The sequence below is a fragment of the Anabrus simplex genome, chromosome 2 (assembly GCF_040414725.1).
Source record: "Anabrus simplex isolate iqAnaSimp1 chromosome 2, ASM4041472v1, whole genome shotgun sequence".
Taxonomy (NCBI): domain Eukaryota; kingdom Metazoa; phylum Arthropoda; class Insecta; order Orthoptera; family Tettigoniidae; genus Anabrus; species Anabrus simplex.
The window spans coordinates 534,021,685-534,046,612 of record NC_090266.1 but is presented as its reverse complement, the minus strand read 5'-3'; the positions used below and the strand labels follow the sequence as shown (position 1 = coordinate 534,046,612).

Below are 24,928 nucleotides of genomic sequence, written 5' to 3'. Positions count from 1 at the left end.
TTTCAGGGCATTGTAGAGAGGCAGTGACAAATGACTTGCTGCACTTTATTACAAGTTATAAATCGCACAAGTTTTTTAAAGGACATCATTATGTTTTGATCAAATGTACAATAATTGTAAACTCACCCTTTTTAGACACAGCAATTGTATACAAGCTAATTGATTTTTTTGTATGATACATGTTAACACAATTCACTAGTCACAACTATCCACATCAGCTGGATGTTTCTACAGAACACATAATACACAAAAATATTTTTAGTTAAAACAATTGATGTCAGCTTAACCATTTTCAGTATTTTACGAGGGGCGTACTATATTGTTTTACACTTTATTTTTTGTATGTCCGGGTATGGTTCACATTTCATTGTTGAACGTGATGGCGCGTAACTAGTGTCTTGTTCCACCGTTTGGTAGCAGCACACACACACACACACACACACACAGGGGCCAGTGAATGCACTCGTCATAGCCATTTCATAACATTGTCAGCGTAGGAGCAAACAACATGGAAAGCAACCGTCAGGGACAGCGCTATACGACTTGGTTCCTATGGAAAGAAGGTGTGACCACTGCAGAAATTCATCGGCGCTTGGTGGCAGTCTGTGGAGAACATGCGCTGTCACGGAAGACAGTTTACAACTGGGTGGAAGGTTGGAAAGCAGGACGCACTTTGGTGGTCAAGGGAACTAGTTCTGGAAGGAATGTGACAGTGACAACACCAGCCAACATTGCCCGGGTGGAACAGGCCATCCAAGGAAACAAATGCATCACATTTACGGAAATGGAGGCAGACACGGGAATTAACCAAAACACCCTGCAGCAGATTGTGCACGGCCACTTACATTTGGGGAAGGTGTCATCCACGTGGGTGCCTAGACTCTTGTCTGCAGACAAAAAGCAGACGCGTGTGGACGTGTGCAGAGAACTTTTGCAACGCCATGATCAAGATCCAGCCGACTTCATGGCTAGGCTTGTGACTGGTGATGAGACATGGCCCCATTACCATGAGCCACAAACGAAACAACAGTCGATGCAATGGAAGCTTAGGGCAGTCCACCGCCAAAGAAATGTCGAACGGTGCCATCGGTTGTTCGGGAACATGAAGAAACCTCTGCGTGGTCGCTGTTTTGCAGACCTGGACACAGCTGTAAAGGCATGGGTACGCAGCATTCTGAAAGAATGGTTTCAGGAAGGTCTGGAGAGACTGACACATTGATGGCAAAAGTGCATACAGTTACAAGGAGATTATGTGGAGAAGGTGGACGTAACAACTGATGTGTAATGTACTTCATTTCGGTAGAAAATAATAAAGTGTAAAACAATACAATATGCCCTTCATATTACAGTCGAACCTGCCGTAACGGACACCCTTATTCAGCGGACACCTCCCTATACGGACAATTTTCCTCAGAACCGATTTTATTTTACATAAGACAAGTGTTAAATTGGCCTCATTTTAGCGGACACCTCGAACTCCGGACAGCGGACATCGTAATTTGTCCCGTCCACTTGACTTAAGCGGACACCTCACTCGTTGCCGGACAATTTATTACGCCGGACCACATGCCATCCTTTCTTTTAAAACCATTCTTCAGACATAAGGAAATACCTTTTGAAAGTTTGTACTATTTCGTGAGCAAGGGGAGAGGAGGTACATCGGAATGCAGCTCTTCCTAGTGGTGTACAGACCTATTCCGAGAATTCTAATTGCCCAGAAATGCTGCCAGAGACTGTTGAATCACAACTTACCTGGGGATTTTCTTCCCTTCTTGCATCATTCTATTCATAACTCGGATTGTCGCTGATAAAGTCGAGCTCAGGTAGTCAACTTGAGAAGGAAAAGACAGTACAGGCGCTAATTAGTGAGACAAAAGTACCATAGCAGTTCAGTTGTATGTTAAACATGAGTAAGAATGGATTACTTCACGAAGCTGTAATGTTTGTAATGATGTAAAATCACTGACAATAACTCTCTATAAAATACTAACACAGAAATGACTTAGAATAATAAAAATAAAGATATGTATGCTAATATTTAAAGTGGATGTTCTTTGCCGTTAAAATGTCAGATTTTTACAAACTTCTTTTAGCGGACACCTCTCGTAACGGACATTTTTCCTCGGAACCGACGGTATCCGCAGAAGGGAGTTTCCACTGTATTAAGCAAAATCATGATCCTGGCCATTTTGATCTTAGGTAGTAGGAACAGCGGCTGAAGATGCCTTAAAAAAAAAAAAAATTAAGGGCAAAACATGTCCCGCTTATGACAACAATAATGTAAAAATATTGCTACACTTCACCATACGATGCTGTGGAACCTGATGGGTAAGCTGTAAGCCTATTGTCTCGATCATGTAAGTTTGTAAGTTGATTTCTGATATCCAGACATTCAGGAAATTTGTTTTCAAAGGACTGGAACTTCTTTGAGTCAGTTACTTAAATAAATTGCATTTCTTCTAAATCATGGAATCTAACTTCTATTTGACATACTATGGTATTAATGATTTCATTTTGAATATGCAGATATCTTATTGTAGGAACATTAGATTCATTTTCCTGACAGAGCTTTCCAGGAGGTTCATTTTCAGTACTTCTTGCATGCATTGCATAAACATTATTACGATATTCTTGAATGCATGAAATGGTCTTGCTTACTTTCTCATCGAAAGAGTCTGAGAATGTTGAATAACGTGTCAGTGAGTGAAAAAATATGGCTTCCAATTTCCAGAAGGAAAGAAAAGCTAAAATTCTTCAAAGATGTTAAATTAACTTCAGCAGAACTTTAGCAGAAATGAAAGTGTCCACACCCCATTTGTCTGGATTATAAACAATCAAACAATTGTGATAAGTTCTATTTTATTTTCATATAATGCATTCACAATCCTGGAGTTGTACTTCCTTGTTGTAACCACTGTGTTGTAACCACAAAGATGCACACACGAAATGCTGTCAGTTGTGTACACTGTTTTATTTACAAATTATTTACACATTATACACACACAAACTAATAAACTGCCATCATGAACAAAACACTGCTACGAATAAGAATAAGGATATTGCAACACTTGTATGTCAACACTACCAGCGCAACAAATTCACATACTCGATTAACGACTTGCACTCACAGCTCTTACTAAAACAACTCCACTCAAGAATGCCCCTTTATATACATTGCTTGGCCAGGCTTGTGGAAGAATATGATACATGTTTTCTCGTAATTTTGAGAGTCTCCAATAACTTACTTACAATGAATGGAATTTTCTGTAACTCTTTAGTTCCAAATATATGTTGTTTTGGACTATTACTGTGTGTTGCACAATATTGCAGTGGATTTATACATCATATATGTACCGGGCGGTACACCTCCACGCCGCTAATTTAAAATTTGCGCCAGTTGAAACTCCTCTGCTGGAGGAAGTCTGAACTTTATCTACGCTATTAATTCTCTACTTTCTCAGAAGATGTCACCACGTGGAAAATTTTGAGTTTTTGAACTGTGTCATTTTTGATGTGTTTTTGTTTCGCTTGAAGTAAGAAGTGTGAACTTTCTCTTCTAGAGGACACTACTGAAGATCAACAATAGTGCACCCTAGTGCGAAGTCAAAGAACTATTTTGTTGGAGAAATTTTTATTTCAAATGTTTGTCTTTGCTAAATTTTTTTCAGTCATTGGTTAAGTTGGCAATATTAACCCCTCCTTTCCCCTTGTTTTAAATCTAGCCTATCCCGAATTTCTTAAATTAATTTTCCACCAATTATGTGTTTCTTCTTAGTATTGTGTAGGGGGTTTATTGATGAACCAATAAAATCCTCGTGGGAGGGTGTTCTCATTCCCCTAACGCCTAGAACCTTCCGCGAGAGTATATAAACTGCTGATTTTAGGGTCTCCGGGCCACTTCTGTTCCATCTTTCAGTGTGTAAAGTACATAGCAGGGGGCGGGAAGCGCCTCTTTCTTCTCCAGCTGTTCAACACCAGGTAATGGCCTCTTAATAACTTCTTTTCTTGCTAGGTCGGCAGTTTAACTCTCGGGGCGGGTTCGAAGCGTTTCCACTATGTAACCTTTTCCTAAAATGTAACTACTCTTTTCATCTATTCTCTTTTAAAGCTGCATATTGGGATAGAGAGTGCTAACCCTCTCAAGCTCCCACTCATATTGTTTTGAGGTGAACTTATTTTCTCAACCTATTCTTCGTTAACGTAATACAAATTGTTCTTTTCTAAAGTCACCTCTGTAGTATGGGATTAGCCCTTGCATTAGTGGCCTAGAGCCAGATTGGGTTTAAAAAAAAAAAAAAACAAGTCTATCAGGAGTGCAAGTTCGCCTCCTCTCAAATTGTTATTTTAGAGGTCATGTAATCAACCTTCTTTTCATTTAATAGACCTCAGTAGGTTGGGTATTTTACCCCTGTGTCTATGTCCAGCGAGGACAACTTGAAGGTGGAGTTCGGTGTGGCCTTTGAGAGGCTTAAAGTTGAGAGCGAGTGGCTCTTTTGTAAATTGAGTGTTGTATGCCTCGTGGAGGCTTTTCAGTGTAATTTGGAGCTAGGGCTCCTAGGCATGAATGGGGTTTTCTGCCCCTTTGTTGAAACTTGTGTTTGGAGGTAAAACTGAGCTGATTGCCCAAGCATTGTGTTTTCAGGGCTCGAAGCCCAAATCCTGTAAATATTGTAACTACCCTTTGACTTGCTACTTTGTACCTGCCATGCTTGTTATTTCTTTGTTTTTGAAAAGAAAATATAACCTGGTTAAATTTTAAATTAATTTTACTTTCGTAGTTTGAGACCCGTTCACACCCGCACCTTCTTTCACGCATAACTACCACAAAAACACGGTAACAATATATATGGGTAATAATAAATTATATACTATTAATTACGTGTTCTTACATTAAATAAACTCATATTAATATACATACAGTGCTCAGACGTTGCATGAGATAACTTCACAAATAATACACAAGTAATAAGACCATGATTTATACCAAATAAAGTCCGGATATAACAACAACAATAATAATAATAATAATAATAATAATAATAATAATAATAATAATAATAATAATAATATAACAATCGATATTTCCATTATTTACCCATGGGTTAGAGAATTGTTTCCAAATTATACTAGTCCATTATACTTGCATCAACTGCTGGATAACACTTCTTTACTTCTGATGAATTCATTGCATGCATACACTTTGAGAAATGAGAAAGAAAAAATGGGGTTTTCTTTTAAAGCCTTAAAAAATATATTCCATTCCTTTACGAAATTAACTGACTGGGACAAGATTAAGTTAAGCTGATGTGTATAACAATGTACGAAAAGTGATGTGGGCATCTTTTCTTCACCAGTGCCTGCAGACAATTTATGTGGGCAGAAAATGTTGCTGCCCTGCCGTACCCTTGAGCTACGAGCTTGTCCTCGCATTGAAAATCCAAATGGGGTTTGAAGACTACTTCACTTAACACAGCAGCAGCTTAATCAATCTTTGCTGACGTCAGTGAAACTTAAAAATATTTCCTGAGTTTCGCGCTCTTTTACATAACGAATTACTGTGGAAAGTTGCTATAATTTTGCAATATCTGGAGTTTTATTTCCAAGTTGCTTTATGTAGCACTGACACAGATAGGTCGTAAGGCGACAGTGGGGTAAGACAGGGCTAGGAGTGCGAAGGAAGTAACCCATGGCCCCTTAATTATGGTACAGCCTGGTGTGAAAATGGGAAACGACGGAAAACCATCTTCAGAGCTGCTGACAGTGGGATTCGAACCCACTATCTCCCAAAGGCAAGCTCACACTTGCGCGAGCCTGACCGCACAGCCAACTCGCTCGGTCCGTCTGTAATTTCATCAAGCATTATGCAACTAAAGGTGCATCTTTTATTTCATAGTTTTTAATATTTTGGATTAGATTTCGTGTGCCTTTGAATACTTTTGCATTTTATAAATGTGTCGAGTTTCATAATATATTTCGATAGTAATTGCAAGAATTCAACATAGTTTCCCCAGTTAAGACATTCCTTATGCTCCTTGTGATCTCTGAATTGCAGCTCAATTTTCGCTAATAGGCACGTTACATCAATTGTTTCATTATTTCTCTGTTGGAATAAACTTCCGCATTATGCCCCCTTCAAAGAAAGGCAGACAGGAAAAAAGAAGAAAGGGATCATACAACTGCAGGAGTTTTGGTGGTGCATTGCTGGTGCACTGGAATGACAACAGTGTTGTCACTGCTGGTACGAACTACAAACAGTGGGACATCAAGCTGCTCCAGCATTTAAAAAAAATATGCAAAGTGTTTGTACCGCAAGTGTCTGTTCAAGTCCTACAGTGGCATCTGAAGAGTGGATCAGCTTGACCAGTTTGGACTTCACCTGAAATGCTTCTGTGGATATCATAATCAGTAAATACATAATGATAAAGAGTGTATACAGTATTGTGATAAGTCCTTAGTGGAAATTGTACATCTACTTTACAGTGTAAATTGGATAAGATAATCTAACTCTCTCACTACCTAGCTTGCAACATTATTGTACAATATAATGCTGAGTAACTAGTGTTGTTGTACTGACCTGAGTGCATAGCGTCCATTATATCAGACGGCCTGTATAAATAAAACTAGCACTTGTATGAACTTTCTGATTGTTGGAACGTATTTCTGCAATTATTAAGGGTGGAAATGTGTAGATAAATTGATATAAAACAAAAAATTAACTTTATGCTCTAATGGGTTAAGTGATTTTAGTGCCCTCAGCTGCCATGAGTTTGCCCGAGCCACAGTTCTCACTTCAGGCAGATGGAAAGTATACTTTTGCCTAGCATTGCGATGAGGAACATGTAATGGAATCAACTCCAATAATGTTTAGCAATCCACTCTATTCGTCAGAAACTTGTAAAGAAAGAGGGCACTGGCACATCTGCGGCGTGAGTGCAATGTCCCCATACTCATAGTCTCACAAAAAGACTCTTAATCCAAGAGAGAGAAATACTCAAACCTTTGTAGCTGATCCATTTAATGAATCTTAATTGGATTCTTTCCAAGTTTTGTATTAAATACTGTTGAGAAGGTAGCCACACCTCGCAACAATAATATAACAATGCCTCATTAGAGTGCAAAACAAAGTTATCAGAGTTCTAGGAGAAACAAATTCGGTGCAGTTTCTTGTCAGAAAGCCAAGTAATTTAAACCCTTTCCAAGAAATCTTTTCTAAATGTTTCTCAAAAGAAAGCCCAAGCCAGTTTGAAAGTGTCACACCAAGATCATTTATTTCATTCACACAATCTATTTGAAAATTGCATAAATCGTAAGGGTAATTTACTGGTTCCAGCTTATGTGAAAATATAATTGCATTGCATTTTGAAGTATTCATACTAAGTAGCCACTTTTGACACCAGTTATTCAGTCGGTTTAAGTCAGACTGTAGCAACTTCCAGTCCAACTCACTATTCACCACCTTAAAGGTCTTTCGATTGTCAGCATAGAGAAGGCAATTACTGTGTTGTGTAAACATTATATCATTTATGAATATGAAAAAGAAAAGAGGGCCCTGTAAAGAGCCTTGGGAGATACCGGAAGTAGGATAGTACGGCTTTGACATCAGATTTTACTATGCAAACCCTGTTAGTGAGATAGATTCTAATCCACTCCAGGGCACTTCCTCCTATCCTGTATGCTGACAATCTGATGAGTAGAGCATCATGATGAACTGAAACGAAGGCTATGGAGAAGTCCATGTAACCAACATCCACTTGTTGCCTTTTATACAGAGATTCTGAAATGAAATTGATATACACCACCATATTGGACATGTAGAATGTTTCTGTACAAAACCGTGCTGAGGTATATTAACCCATTCAGTGCCAAACCTGTATATATATGTTACTGATCGCCGTGCCTCGTCCACCAAACCCGTATATATACGTTTTCGTGCAGTGTGTACTTCACCGATCTCACAAATGAATGCAATATAGTGTCATGCTTTGCGATTCCATGCAAATGCTCAAAGAAGTTCTCTACAGCAGATATACCACTCCATTTTGTGTGTTTTGAAAGCGATCTAGTGTTATTTCAGCTTCGTTGGAGTGGAACATCTTTCCCGCTAATGTGTAGCCACCATGGCGTCTTGAAGTATACGTTCATCTCTTGTTGACGAAGAAATTGAATGTTTCCTCATAAATAGTGATTCTGGAGAGCTATATTTTGATAATGAAGATGGAGAATATATATGTGGCGATATTGAACTACAAGAAAGTGTGAGACAAAGTAGTAATAATAAATCTCGTGCGGAATTGTCACCCCTCTTCAGATAACTTTTTTCCACAAATGTAAATGATTTTGATAATACCTGTTCTTGGATCAACGATTTTACATTATATTTCAGTAAGAGTATCACCGAGTGGAGTAGCCGCGCATATTAACATGCTACGGCTATGGAGCCAAGCTCTGCACTCGGCAGGTGAGTGGGTTCGAACCCCACCGTCAACTGTGCTGCAATTTTATTTATTTATTTATTTATTTATTATTATTATTATTTTTTGGTGTGTTTTCTCTTTTGCACTCCCAAGCAAATGCCGGTACAGTTCCTATTCATAAGGCACAGCCGATTCCTTCCACTTCCACTTCCTTACCCAGTTTCATTCACCATCATTCATTTCATCTCAACTTCTCAACTGAGGTTTGCATCAGAAAGGGCGTCCGGCCTCACTTCATCCCCAGCCGCGTATTGGGCTGCGGGCCTGAGAGGATGATATGCATTCCATTAATAGTATTGGTAAAAATGTATCTGTAAAAGTGCGTCTTCCTTTTTAAAAAAACGACCCAGAGGGCTCGGCTGGTCATCAAAACTCAGCCGTGAAAATGTTAATATACTGTGAAACTGAACTGTACAATCTCTTATACACGATCTTCTCTGCCACGTTTGAAATCAGGGACAATAACAACAGGCCTATAGTTATCTAACACCATTTTGTCTCCTTTCGTGAACACTGGTATGACGTAACATTTCTTCCACTCACACGGAAAATACCCCGACGAGAGTGACATATTCATTATGATGCTAAGTGGCTTACCAAACTCAGATACATATTATTTCAAAACAATTGCGGGTACGTCATCTGGACCAAATGATTTGGAGGTATCCAAAGATGCAAGATGAAGATGATGATGATGATGATGATGATGATGATGCTTGTTGTTTAAACGGGCCTAATATCTAGGGAAAGATGCAAGAATTGAAAATACCTCTGCTGGAGAGGTCGCTGTTGAGGTCAGGCCCATATCACACATGGACGAAGTGGACAGATTACACTTAGCGCGGCAGGTGAGTGATACTTTTCAAACGTGTCTGCAAAACTGTCCAAGATGCTCCTTTTGTCTTGCAATCCTGTCCTGTCGTGAAGCATAGTAGATGGCAGGCAGGATGACCTCAGTTTGTTCAACATTCTCCTTTGCTTCTGGTAACTCCCTTAAAAATCCCCCTTGCCAGAAACAGTTCCTTATTGTATGTGCTGAGACACTATCCCATGACATGGCTAGAAGATGCAGGGTATCGAGAAGGCTGGTTGTTTTGGCAAGGACATTGGCATTAGTTTTATGTGAGTACTCTGTTTTTTTTTTAAATTATTATGTGCATTTCATGGCGTGAATGATTCCTTGATCGCATGGTTGAATTAATGAAGTCATATTCGCCAGTAAGAAAACCATATTGGTGTTCTTGAGCTCACAATTCACAATGTCTGCTGTACAATTGTCAACCACCTAAACTATTTTACGGTCCAGCCTACTATCCCACTTCAGTATTGTACCGGAAACACCGCTACGTGAAAACAAGTTTGAAGTATGTGTGTTAAACTACACGCGAGGTGGGGGATAGGCAGCCCAGCGAACTCGCTGACGTGCACAGCCGTGACGTAGCCGCTTCTAGCTAGCTTCATGCAGCCAGGCGTGACCACGTATGGTAATGTTCCGACTCGTGTGTAAAAGTCTACTTGGAGTTAAGGTGTCGTTTTTACACCGCCAACGTGTAGGCCATCATAACAGATGCAATCTATCAAATTCTGGAGCAAATCCACCATATACTTTGGGAGTTTCAGAGATGGATAATATCCACGTTTCTAGATGTTTCGTCAGCTCCGGGTATAAAAGGAGGGCAATCCAGGCTACAGGGTCAGTAATACTCCACCATCTCTGCGATACGGGTGATGGGTGGAGCTCTACAAGTGCGGCAGACTGAATCTCTGGTCCGACGAGACTTCGCATCTATAGTGCTCGGTTCCAGCGGAGGCGGAACTTTATAATTTTCTTCAAGTGCTGTATTAGGACTTGTGTTTCAGTGACAAACTTTGGGAAAATAGAATTTTTCTCGTGAGTGTCATAACTCTTCCAAGTGCTACATTTGAACTTGTGTTCGAATTGTGTTTCTTAAACAAACTTTGGGACATAGAATATTTCCGAGTGTCACATTTGAACTTGTGTTTCACAACAAGCTGTGGGAACATAGAACTTTCTTGAGTGTGTTTTAATTTTCCAAATACCACATTGAACTTGTGTTCCGCAACGTTTGAATTTGTGTTTCGTAAGAAATTGTGGGAACATAGAATATTTCTGAGTGCCACATTTGAACTTGTGTTTAAACTTGTGTCATCGTAACAGACTGTGGAAACATAGAATACCCATGCCATATCTGAATTTATGTTTTCCTCCTGTGAAGTTCCGAGTGAATATAGAATTTTTCAGTGCCATATTTGAACTTACAATTTCTACTTCATAATAATTATTTACGAACAGTATTAGACTCTCTTCGAGTGCCATTTAGTTTTAATAATTATTTAAAGACAGTGCTGAGCAAGTCTTCAAGTGCACATAATTTTGATAATTATTCAGAGACGGAATAGGACATTTCCGAGTGCAATTAAATTTGCTTAATTTATCATGAACATGCTAATATGTCGTGAGCTTACACAAACTGTGCGTTTTGCGCTCACGATTGTGTTCTGATTATAAATTGACAAAGTCAGTAAGTAAGGAACTATGATGATAAAGATTACTGATCTAATAGAAAGTTCCAGTCTGTCATGCCAATTTTAACAGACTTGCATCGTGAACTTGACATTATAAATTGTACATAATTTTCCCAAGTATTAGTTCGGCTGACATCCAACATGTGGTCAGATATTCAGTTTAATTGTCTTACTTTCAAGTGATAATTTATGAGCCTTTGTGATTCAACGAGGGGTTTGAATCAAGATTCGAGTGACAATTACATTAAAATTTAACATATCCCACTTGCAATGAGTGAATGCATATTTAAAGGTTAAAGTTAATTTATTTAACAGTGTTACAAGTGAGTTGAATGCTATACGGGGGACTTGTGTGCGTGCCACGTCTCACCTCTCAGTATTATCATGCGAGATCGAACCCTGCAACGTGTGCGCCTAGAACTTCGAGAAATTTTAGAACGTTGAAAACTTCACATCCAGGACGGGTATGGTTCCTGTTCAGACCATGTCCAGTAACCATCCCGGAGTCCGGAGATTCCAGCCTGCTACAACACTTCAACTCAACTTGTATGAAAGGTGATATGAATTTATTTCCAATGAACAACTCTGTATCAACTCCAATGTTTAGGTGCCACATCCTTGCTCTTCAAGCTAGTGTCAGCGGCCCCAAAAGACAGACATTCTTTTTCCCGGTACAGTATCTATCAGGGCAATCATCCATGCATTAGAGTTGGAATGATAGCCCACTGGAAACTTATTGATGCCAGCAAGTGGGTTCTTACTTTTCCCAATCACTAACAGTCTTTTCTTTGGAGCAAACATACTTGCACAACATAACTGTTAATCGTTCCTTGGAGGTTTTACAGCCTTCAGCACTGTGTTCAGGCAAGGCGCGATAATACAGTGCGGTCTCATTAGCATTATGCACATACTCGGTAGGGAATTCAGATGCAATTTTAGGCCACTCTTCTATCCACCTCTCAGCAGCGACAAAATCAGTGTCCTGCTCACCATGCCTTCGTTTGTACATTAGATTTTCTTGTTTCTTCCAAGACAGGCGCAGTATTAAAAGGTTGTTTTTTTTTAAATTTGGGAGCATTTTCTTTGTATGCTCTCTACTCGGCATACTTCAGAACGAAATCCTTGAAAACAAATGTGATAACATAAACCGAATTCATGATCACAATAAACGGAAGGTTTTCAATGTTTCAGTATTTGTCCGTATGGGACTTCATAAAAGTGATTATATAATACGGTTGATAGCATTATCCGTGATTACAATAAACTGCGTCCACTGTATTATCATTTTGACAAAATTGCTGTGTGTAGTGAGAGCATTGACTACCATGACTCTTCGAAACTGTGCATCATGTGGAAACTGTGGTATCACACAGGTAATATCCTCTGAACTTGAAGCAAATATTTCATTATTTTGTCAGTAAGAAATGACTGTCTTTTTTTAAAAATAATATTTTAGAAAAATGTTTCAGTGTGTAGTGAAATTAATATTTATATTAACTATGCTGGTACAAACAAGCATACTGAATTCATTGTATTATTGTTTGGTTTTACTTTGTCTTATTTCTCCAATTTTAAAAATTTAATACCATCTTCTTGTTATTTCTACCAAATTCTCTTCCTTTTTATGTAATATAGGACATTATAAATTTTCCAGCTAACTCATTCCTGGTTGCCAGCGTTTTGCTCCAGTGTGCTAGGTTGGGCTCATCAGTTGGTACCTAGCACACCTACCAAGATGCATGGCTAGTGTATACCATGGAGGCCACTGCATAGGCGACTTGAAGCTACCGGCAGTGCCAATGCACTATGAGAGACTTTGTCTCAATACCGAAAATTGATTCCTGCTTGGCCATCAAATGATATAGATGTTGATTCCTGTAGGGAATAAATTTACTCATTTGGGACAAATATTTCAGATCCCCTATGCGAATCAACATCTATATCATTATTATATAATGCCGGGCTGAGGGCTGAGATGGTTCAGGTGCTGACCTTCTGACCCCAACTTGGCAGGTTCGATCCTGGCTAAGTCCAGTGGTATTTGAAGGTGCTGAAATACGTCAGCCTCGTGTCGGTAGATTCACTGGCACGTAAAAGAACTCCTGCGGGACTAAATTCCTGCTCTTCGGCGTCTCGAAAAACTGTATAAGAGTAGTTAGTGGGACATAAAGCAATTAACATTATTTTTATTTATTATGTAATGTTGTATAAAAGCCACCTGTAAATGGAGGATGTCTCTATTGGTGCTATATGTTGAAATAACTAAATTCAATTAGACCTAAAAGACTATTTTTAAGAAGTATTTGTTAATATAAAAGTCTTGTCATGTGTTATCTCCCAGCCTAAACAGCAGAATATTACTAATTTTAAAAACAAATGGGGAGTAACGACTAACCAGATAAGTATGGAGTCAATAGTACTTAATTTGTTAGGGATTTTTGATTTAAGGGCTCATATAAGCAATGCCATACATTGTAGGTTCATATAATTGATATACCAAGATGTTTAGCTTTATATGTAGGCCATCCAGATATTGAGTTGCCATATTTCTTTTCTTGTAAAGTTAACATATTTAGTTAGGAAGTATGAGCATGCACGACAGATCTATGACGTAGCAATATACCGGTCGGACAAGTCAGTAGCGCAGCAGCAGTGGCTCGAAATGGCGGCTTGTGTTCTTTCTGCTGTCACCTACGAGGTTTGGTCTGTGATAAAGTTTCTGAATGCACAAAGCATAGCTCCAATCAGAATTCATTGTCAGCTGTGTCAGGTCTACGGGCTGAAGATCATGAGCAAATAGATGGTGTGTCGCTGGTGTAGGCACTTCGCTGAAGGTCATCAAAATGTCCATGATGAAGAGGGCCTTGGGCGACCGTCCCTGATCAGTGATGACACTGAAGAGCTGGTGCGTCAGAGTATTATAGAGAACCGTCGCTTCACGATTACGGAATTCAGCAGCCATTTTCTGGAGGTATTGCAATATTTCTTTAATGAAATTGTCATGCATTACTTAAGAGTACCACTGCCATTTCTGCAGCATTACCATGATTACTGTGATGAGTTCCTCGACAGCATTCTCACGGGCAATGAGATGGGGTTGCTCCCTTTACCCTAGAAACCAAGCAGCAGCCAGTGCATTGGTGTCACAGTGGATCTCCGGTAAATAGACAAAGTCTCTTAGTGCATTGGCACTGCCGGTGGCTCCAGTTAGCCTACGCAGTGGCCTCCACGGTATGCATTAGCCAGCGTATTGGTAGGTGTGCTAGGTACCAACTGATGAGCCCACCCTAGCACACGAGGGCGAAATGCTGGCAACCAAGAATGAGTTAGCTGGAAAATTTATAATGTCCAATAACGGACCATTTATATTGGTATTGTGAAACACTGTGTCGGTGCAGAAAGTGATGTGGACTGTGTTCTGGGACAGGAAGGTCATTTTGCTCATTGACTTCCTGCCCGGGGGTGAAACAGCGAATGCGGACCGTTGCTGTGGAACACTTCGGAAATTGCAATGGGCCAGTTAAAACAAAAGGTGTGGAATGGTCCATGCAGATGTTGTGCTGATCCATGACAATGCTCGTCCACATACGCCTCAGCACTCAGCAAATGTTCAGCTGGAGTTCGGCTGGAAGGTGTTCGATCATCCACCGTACAGTCCTGATTTTGCTCCCAGTGACTTTCATCTGTTCTTGCACCTCAAGAAATTACTGTCCCCCGGTCAGCATTTTCACACGAACGGAGACCTGAGGACTAGTGTCACGTACTGGTTCCTTTGCCAGGCAACAGCAGACTTCGACACCAGCATACAAAAGTTGATCCCACGATATGATGAGTATGTCAATTCTGGTGGTGATTACATACATACATACATACATCATCATTATAGACTGTTATGCCTTTCAGCGTTCAGTCTGCAAGCCTCTGTGAATTTACTAAACGCCACCACAATCCTCGATTTACAACTAGTGTTGTGGCCTCACTTAGTTCTATACCTCTTATCTTCAAATCGTTAGAAACTGAGTCTAACAATCGGCGCCTTGGTCTACCTCTACTTGTCTTAGCCTCCATAGCAGAGTCCATTATTCTCCTAGGTAACCTATCCTCCTCCATTCACCTCACATGACCCCACCACCGAAGCCGGTTTATGCGTACAGCTTCATCCATCGAGTTCATTCCTAAATTAGCCTTTATCTCCTCATTCTGAGTACCCTCCTGTCATTGTTCCCACCTGTTTTTACCAGCAATCATTGTTGCTACTTTCATGTCTGTTACTTCTAAATTATGAATAAGATAGCCTGAATCCACCCAGCTTTCGCTCCCGTAAAGCAAAGTTGGTCTGAAAACAGACCGATGTAAAGATAGTTTCGTATGGGAGCTGACTTCCTTCTTACAGAATACTGTTGATCGCAACTGCAAGCTCACTGCATTAGCTTTACGACACCTTGATTCAATCTCACTTACTATAGTACCATCCTGGGAGAACACACAACCTAAATACTTGAAATTATCGACCTGTTCTAGCTTTGTATCACCAATCTGACATTCAATTCTGTTGAATTTCTTACCTACTGTCATCCATTTAGTCTTCGAGAGGCTAATTTTCATACCATACTCATTGCATCTACAGTATTTTCAAGTTCCAAGATATTAGACTGCAGGCTTTCGGCACAGTCTGCCATTAAGACCAAGTCGTCAGCATAGGCCAGACTGCTTACTACATTTCCACCTAACTGAATCCCTCCCTGCCATTTTATACCTTTCAGCAGATGATCCATGTAAACTACGAACAACAAAGGCGAAAGATTACAGCCTTGTCTAACCCCTGTAAGTGCCCTGAACCAAGATCTCATTCTACCATCAATTCTCACTGAAGTCCAATTGTCAACATAAATGCCTTTGATTGATTTTAATAATCTACCTTTAATTCCGTAGTCCCCCAGTATAGCGAACATCTTTTCCCTCGGTACCCTGTCATATGCTTTCTCATATGCATTCTCTAGATCTACAAAACATTAACACAACTGCCTATTCCTCTCGTTTCAGTTATCTGGCGCATACTGAAAATCTGATTCTGACAGCCTCTCTGTGGTCTGAAACCACACTGGTTTTCATCCAACTTCCTCTCAACGACTGATCTCACCCTCCCTTCCAAGGTCCCAGTGAATACTTTGCCTGGTATACTAATCAATGAGATACCTCGATAGTTTTTGCAATCCTTCCTGTTCTCTTGCTTATAGATAGGTGCAATTACTGCTTTTGTCCAATCTGAAGGTACCTTACCAACACTCCATGCTAATCTTACTACTCTATGAAGCCATTTGATCCCTGCCTTCCCACTATACTTCACCCTTTCAGGTCTTAATTTCATCTATTCCTGCTGCTTTATGACAATGGAGTTTATTTACCATCCTTTCCACTTCCTCAAGCATAATTTCACCATCATCATTTTCCTCCTCCTCATGAGCTTGGCTGTTCGCAACACCACCAGGATGATTTCCTTTTACATTGAGCTGATGTTCAAAATATTCCCTCTACCTCTCCAGTGATTCCCTGGGTTTTATTATGAGTTCACCTGAATTACTCAAAACACTGTTCATTTCCTTTTTCCCTCCCTTCCTAAGATTCTTTATTACTGTCCAGAAAGGTTTCCCTGCTGCTTGACCTAGCCTTTCCAGGTTATTACTAAAATCTTCCCACGACTTCTTCTTGGTTTCAACAACTATTTGTTTCGCTCTGTTTCTTTCATTTACGTACAAATTCCTGTCTGCCTCGGCCCTTGTTTGGAGCCATTTCTGATAAGCCTTCTTTTTACGTTTACAAGCTGCTCTCACTTCATCATTCCACCAAGATGTTTGCCTTTTCCCATCTTTACACACAGTTGTTCCTAGGCATTACCTTACTGTTTCTACTACAGCATCTCTGTATGCCACCCATGCACTTCCTATATCCTGAACCTGCTTACTGTCTACTGTTCAAAACTTCTCACTAATCATATCCATGTACTTCTGTCTAATTTCCTCGTCCTGGAGATTTTCTACCCTTATTCGTTTGCTGACAGATTTCACTTTCTCTACCCTAGGCCTAGATATACTTAGTTCACTACAGATCAGATAGTGGTATGTATCATTGAAAAATCCCCGGAAAACTCTTACATTCCTAACAGATTTCCTGAATTCGAAGTCGGTTAAGATATATTCTATTATGGATCTGGTACCCCTAGCCTCCCATCTGTAGCGGTGAATAGCCTTATGCTTGAAGAATGTATTCGTAACTGCTGAACCCATACTAGCACAGAAGTCCAGCAAACGCTTCCCATTCCCATTAGCTTTCATATCTTCCCCACATTTACCAATCACCCTTTCGTATCCTTCAGTTCTATTCCCAACTCTCGCATTGAAATCGCCCATTAGCACTATTCTATCCTTGCTGTTGACCCTGACCACGATGTCACTCAATGCTTCATAAAACTTGTCAACTTCATCCTCATCTGCACCCTCACATGGTGAATACACGGATACAATTCTAGTCCTAATTCCTCCAACTGACAAATCTACCCACATCATTCGCTCATTTACGTGCCTAACAGAAACTATGTTGTGTGCAATTATATTCCTGATAAAGAGCCCTACCCCAGATTCTGCCCTTCCCTTTCTAACACCCGTCAAGTACACTTTATAATCTATCTCTTCCTAGTTATCTCCTCTTACCCGAATATCACTTACTCCTAGCACATCGAGATGCATCCCCTTTGCAGACTCGGCCAGTTCTACTTTCTTTCTTCCATAAGCCCCATTAATATTGATAGCTCCCCATCGAATTCCATTTTGTTCGCCAAGTTGTTTCCAAGGAGTCTCTCGCCTGTCAAATGGGAGTGGGACTCCGTTACTCCCATAGGTCCAAGGCTTGCTTAAAATGTTCTGAGCTTGGTAAATTCATGAAGCAGGATGCTACCCTACTTGCACATAGTCCAAGTGAGGATCTCTCCTCTAACAGGTTATGGACCACCGTTGAATTGTGTAGTCCTAGCCGCCTGAGCACAAGGAGGGCCACAACTCAGAATATGTCCGAGATGCCGACTCCCTTTCCATAGCAACTGGTATCCCGACTCTCAGGACCACTTACTAGGCCACTCAGCCGCTGCCCATGGTTCACGATCTAGGATGTGACTACAGTAACCCACACCATGAACTGGTGGTGATTGTTGTCGAAAAATAGGTCTAACATTGCTGTATCGTGTGCCATTGAAGTTTTTCATGTAACACTCTGTCTATTTTTTTCTATATAAAAGTTTAATTTCTGGATGGTCCTCATATTTTGATTATAATTTTTAAATCATATTAAGTCAAGTTAGCCATACTCTAAAACTTAAATTTGTAATGCATTGTATGCATATTCATACTGTAGCTTCTGGCCTGTCAGACTTAGGCATAATTACTAATTAACACAAATCCTCATCATGATTTGGAGGATTTAAAAAATCAATAGTTGTGTAATAATCCTGACAAAACTATGAGCACTGTGGGTGGGGGGGATGCAGACAAAGAATAGTCACAGTATCCCCTGCCTGTCATAAGAAGCGACTAAAAGGGCGATCAAGGGATGAATGAATTACGAAGATCAATCAAATATAAGCGGGAGTTCTGTTCCTGAACATCAACTTTGAGTATTAGGATTTGTTTTCCTCTTCACTATCGGTGGATTAACAGGAGTTGTATTAGCCAATTCCTCAATTGACATTATTTTACACGACACATACTATGTCGTTGCCCACTGCGCTTCTGCTATACTTATGAAAGACCATTAGGAGTTGGAAGAGCGTGCTGTTAGATATTTCCTGCCGTTTCGTCAGTAACACGATGTCAGAACAACAGGTGCACCCCTCCACTATGCAACGCATAATTATAAAATTTCTTGCTCGTGAAGGAGTTACAGCGGCGGAAATTTGCCAGAGATTTACTGCACAGTTCGGTGATCAAACATTGGCATGGACGCGTGTGTTTGCCTGGCATAAAAAGTTCAAGGAAGGACGAGAACGTGTGGAAAATCAGTGACACATTTGCCGTCCTCAGACCAGCATTCAAGACAAAAACATTCGTGGGGTTAAAGACATTATTGACGACGATCGATGGGCAAGAGTATCAGAAATTGCAGAACTTTTTTTGCTATTTGTTTTACGTCGCACCGACAGATAGGTTTTACGGCGACGTTGGGCTAGGAAAGGCCTAGAAATGGGAAGGAAGTGGCCGTGGCCTTCATTAAGGTACAGCCCCAGCATTTGCCCGGTGTGAAAATGGGAAACTATGGAAAACCATCTTCAGGGCTGTCGGCAGTGGGGTTTGAACTCACTATCTCCTGGATGCAAGCTCACAGCTGCGCTCCCCTAACTGCACGGCCAACTCACGCGGTAATTGCAGAACAAGTCGGACTCGGTTATGGGAGCTGTCAAGCAATCATCACAGTTCCATAAAGTGTGTTCCAGATGGGTCCCTCACCTTGTGACCAAAAATCTGAAGTTGAGACATTTGGAGGTCTGTCAGAGGCTTACAGCAAGGTTTGCGGAAGAAGGTGATGCATTTTTGAGCCAGATAGTCACCTGCAACGAAACATGGGTCCATCACTACACTCCTGAATCCAAATAAGCCGGTAAGGAGTGGCAGAGGAAAGGGGAGGCAGCGCCAGTGAAAGCCAAGACTCGACTGTCAGCTGGCATGGTCCTTGCAACTGTTTTTTTGATCGGCGAAGCGGGCATTTTACCGATTGATTTTTTGCATGAGCAACGCACAATCAATGCTGCTTGGTACTGAGAGCTGTTGAACAAGGTGAGTGTTGCATATCGCCGCAAAAGAAGGGACCAACCAATTCAACAGGTCATCCTCCTCCATGACAATGCATGGCTCCATACTGCAGCTGTCTCCAAGTTACAGGAAATGCACTGGACTACACTTGATCATCGTCCTTACAGCCTGGACTTATCGCCCTGCTCTTTCCATTTGTTTGGACCGCTTTAAGAAGCTCTAGGAGAGCAACAATTTGAAGTTGACAAGAGTGTGGAAGACTTCTTGCGCAAGTGGCTGGTGACACAATCCTATTCTTTTTATGATGAGGGCATCAAAAAGCTGTCCATACTCTGGTACAAATGCATTTCCAAAGCAGGAAACTATGTGGAAATATAAATTGTAATTGCGTTGTGTTTTTCAATAAACCAATTTAAATAAAAAATAAAATCCCATTTATATTTGATTCCCTCTTGTAGAACCATGGGACTACTTGTAATTATTACCATCACGTGGGGAACACCATGGGTCGGCTTTACTTACGAGTAGTACCACTATATTAGGTCCACAATAGGTTTATGATTAGTAGCGACAAGAGGATGAATCAGTATGGGTTTTACAGTACCCGTGATTAGTACCGCTATATGCTGAGCACCACGGGCTTACATTTCCTGTGATTAGTACCATTGTGAGAAACACCACAGGTCTGGGTGTTGCCTGTGATTAGTACCACTGTATGAGCGACACCGTGGGTCTGCATTGCCTGTGATGCACTTCTGTGAGGAAAACCATGTGAGTGGCGCCGTAATGTGAGAAACACCATAGGTCTGCGTAACCTGTGCGTATTACATTACCTGTGAGTAGTACCACAATATGTGGAACACCATAAGTGTACGTTACTTATGATTAGTACCACTACATGAGAAATACCACTGTTCTTACTCTACTAATAAGTACCATTCCATTGACCTGGAATTTGGATCTCTTTAGACAACAAGCGTCATCGATTCAGGATTGTGCTTCGGAAGCAGTCCCTTGGTCAGTATGTACTATTGTTTTAAGATAGTTTCTGGGGAAATAGGGCATTGGAGGTCAAATCTACTGATTGTTGTAAGTTAATAATCATTGTTTGTCGTCTCTTTTTTTGAATTCTAAGTCAGGGGATTAATTTTGGAATTATTTGAACTTTAAATATTGTGACCTGAATCTGCTGATTATTTTAAATTCATATTCATCCATTCATTCCTCCTCATCATGTTTTAAATTCTGGTCAGTGGATGAGTTTTGTACTTACAAATTGTCATTACATTTTGTCTCATTTTGTACCATTAGGGGCCGATAACCTAGATGTTAGGTCCTTTTAAATAACAAGCATCATCATAATCATCATCAAACTATGAGCAGTCCCTGCGACATTCTGCTATAGCTTACTTCCTTTGTCTATATGAAGCCAGTATTAAGGAGAGTTCCTGTGGAGACATACAGCATTCTAATGTTGAATCATATCTATAACTGTTCTATGTGATCTGGATTGGATATGAAAATGCTGTTTTGTTTCTTTTTCAGTGCAACTGTTCACATCTCTGTTGTGGATATCAATGAATACCCTCCTACTTTCTTGGACCCATCTTATGTATATCAGGTGGATGAGGGCCGTCTGTATGAAGAGATTGTTCGTGTTGAAGCAACAGACAGGGACTGTACACCAAAGTATGGAGATGTTTGTAAATATGAGATACTCACCAGTGATCAACCATTTACCATTGACAATGAAGGTATATTATGCTGTTGTTTAACCATATTTCATGAAATCATTCAGTTTTATGACTTTCTATAAATGACCCTGTAAACCTCTGCCTTGTCAATCATGTTACATCCTGTCTATGCAGCTTTTGCCTCTCTGTGGCAGTAATATCACAATAGTTGGTACTTCTTAGTTTGGAGACACTGATGAGATGTGATGATTTTCATGTGTCAGCTTTTTAACTAACTAGTTATACATTGGTGTGCTTCAAAGTTTTGTATTTGAGAGGCAGTTGTTCCTTAAGTTGTTCGGTCTTGTCACATTTAGGAATCTGTAACAATCCTAGCCTCATTTCTACTTTTCTTCTGTGTGTAGAATATGGGATTCTGAAATAAAACTTTTCTTGACTTTATCCTATTCTAAAAAGTACTCTTGAGTTTCACATCAGTAGGTTTACAGACACATGAAAAAACTCCTGCAGGGCACAATTCCTACACCTTGGCATCTCTAAAAACTGTAAAAATAGGTAGTAGGATGTAAAGCTAAAAACATCATCAAAACACACTCAGACTAATCAAGAGAGAGACTCTCTCTCTCTCTCTCTGACATATATATCTCCTGTTCATTTTATATGGGGAATATCAGTCAAGGTAAATGATACTTCATGTAAAAATTATATAATTTGATGCACTTTTTAAAATTTTATAATTTAAAAAGAATAGTAGCCTGCTAATGAATGATTTCAGTGCAAAAATTGGAAAGGGAAATGAAGATTATATGAAGGTAAGGGGTAAATGGTGGAATGATACGGAAGCTAAGAGGAATGGGAAAGGTTTACTGGACTTGTGCTAGTACAGTAAAATGTCACTGTAACAAATGCCAGTATAACAAAATGCTCGGAATTATAAAATTTATTTTTAGGCCCCTTTCATTCTCCCTATTTGATGTGTGTTAAAATTTTGCCCTTCTCCTGATGTTTAAGATTAATTTTCAAAATATAATTGCAATTCATCCTTTTTTTATAAGATAAATGTCTTTGTTACTACATTGTTCTATTATTCAGACAATTCGGTATTCATTTTCCATACATGTACGCAAATGGTCGAGCAGGATATCGATTTGAAAGTAACCAATAAGCTTTGCACATCTTCCAAAGTCACTCTTTTGGTGGGTTAGGAGCGCAAATATTTCGAACAACCAATGAAGATAGAATTTTAGTCTGTGTACAATCAGCAGCGACGGTGCTACCAGAGATGCTATCTTCAACAACCCGTATTGGCACAGTTTACAAATTCATATACAGCTATGAGGTTCTACAAATGTAAACTAACTACACCTCGTTCAAACTTCCAGAAAACAATAGAAGTTCACAAATTAAACGCAGGTAAATCAACTCTATTAAGTTCTCTCAAGAAAAACCTGCTAATTTTTCCTTAGCATCATCTTATTACCCAATTTAGGTTTTGACTGACAGTGCTCATGTGCCATTTCATGATTATGTGAATGCTGAAATTCTCATATATGCACTTTCCATGGACTCGGCTAATTAAATGGGATGAATTTGACATTCATCAATATATACTATTTTATCAAATGTGATTGTTATTAGAAGTATTTTGATTTTAAGAATTTATACCTGTAGTGATGTCACTGAGGCAAATTTAACTTTCTAAGACACATTAAACATCACAACATAACTCATGAGCACATCAACCAATTTTCAGTGTATAAATCTTGTCATTATTTTATGTATACATGCAGTCGAATACTTTGTCGATTTTTAGTTATCAGTGACTGAAGATGATCATTATATGATTGAATCTAGTCCCTCAATGTGATGTATATAAATGGTCACATATAAATAAATACGTATTGATTAGGTGGGATCCTTAAGTCTATCTACTGTAATAGGTCCATGATAGACAATATTATAACTGTGTTTGAATTCAGGTAATCTAGAAGGATTCGGGAAGTTTTTTGTGGTTCAGACTGCTATCTGATCTTAGTGAACTGGTATTACCAGGTCTAAGAGTGGAAAAGTCTGCAGATAGGTAATTAGGCAAAAACTTCACAATTACGAAATTAGAATTGATTATTTTCACCATGTTGGTTAATCCTGTCCATATTGACTTACATTCCAATTTCTATAGAACACTTTCCCACCTTGTCAGTACTTCACATATTTTATTATACTTAATTACTGTACATGTTTCAAGAGCTAACTACTCTCTTCTTCAGCGGTGCCAAAACATCAATTAAGTCACCTAATTGCAAGGTTGAATAGGAGATGGAAAAGGGTCACCATGCTTCGTTCTCTTACATTACATGTTTTCCAGTAGGGATAGAACTGGAGTCCTCAGACTTTACCAAAAATCCTACATTTAAACCACCATTTTACAAAATTGCATTACAAGAAAACGGCTGAAACCTTCCCCTCAAACTACCCACAGGCGCTATCACATGTTTAGATAAATTCTGCCATTACCTTGTATCGCTGGATGTTCCTCAAGCAGGCCGCGCCTCTGCCTCCTAGGCCCCCGTCAAATCTCACTCCCAAGCACTGGAGCAATTCAGACCAGACGGCCCTAAAGTGCCCTGCCTATATAGTTCCATAAGGGGAAGCTTCCAGATTAAATTGAACTACACTTTGCTGATAAACTGGATTCCTGTACACTCCCCAGTTTTGATTGGCTAGAGAACATATTTACAAGCATCTGATAGGTAGATCACAGTAGAGGAGGAACCAACTGAAGTGTTCACAACTTTGGTAAATTTAAAACAGTCTTCAAAAAAAATAATGTTTACCAGTAACAAAGATAAAATTTCCTAAGCTCTTGGTTTACTTTTAGTCCAAGAGAGTGAGCTAGCAAATTGATGGTTGAGCCATCTAACTGTAGAAGACGAAATTTTTGGGAGTTTACAAGTTAAAGTCCGTCAGCATAGATGGCCGTAGAGAAGGTGTGCAGTTTAAATACCCCTAGTATACAAAATTTATTGGCATCAATGTGCAGATCAAGCTTCTGTGCATGTTTTTGTAATTACTGCTACTTCTCTCTTAATTCTTTATGATTCCATCATTCAATCACTGAAAATCCCATTTCTGATGAAATTCGTGATGAATTCTGCCACTACCTTGTATCACTGGATGTTTTTCAAGCAGGTCGCGCATCTGCCTGGGCCCTGAAGAATGCTTGGCGTGTTCATGACGATACCTTTTGCGCCTCAACCTTTTGGGTACGAAAGTTTAAAAATAAATTCAATATTTGTTCCCGGAAAGTTACGAAATTTGTAACCAAAAGCTACACAGTCGATCAGCTTGACCTTGCATCGAACACAACAATTTTTGTAGGAGAGGCATCCCAATTAATGAACACTCAATCTCCAAAGTG

The 24,928-nt window shown here is 39.7% G+C and overlaps 1 protein-coding gene across 2 annotated transcripts in view; it reads left to right on the top strand.

Moving 5' to 3' along the window:
• Cals (calsyntenin-1) overlaps positions 1-24,928 on the top strand; it is a 466,513-nt gene that overhangs the window by 101,742 nt on the left and 339,843 nt on the right. For both annotated transcript variants that reach the window (XM_067140904.2, XM_067140903.2), the window contains exon 4: positions 21,362-21,570. In XM_067140904.2, the coding sequence (XP_066997005.1) occupies positions 21,362-21,570 (209 nt within the window). The remainder of the gene's footprint in view (positions 1-21,361; positions 21,571-24,928) is intronic.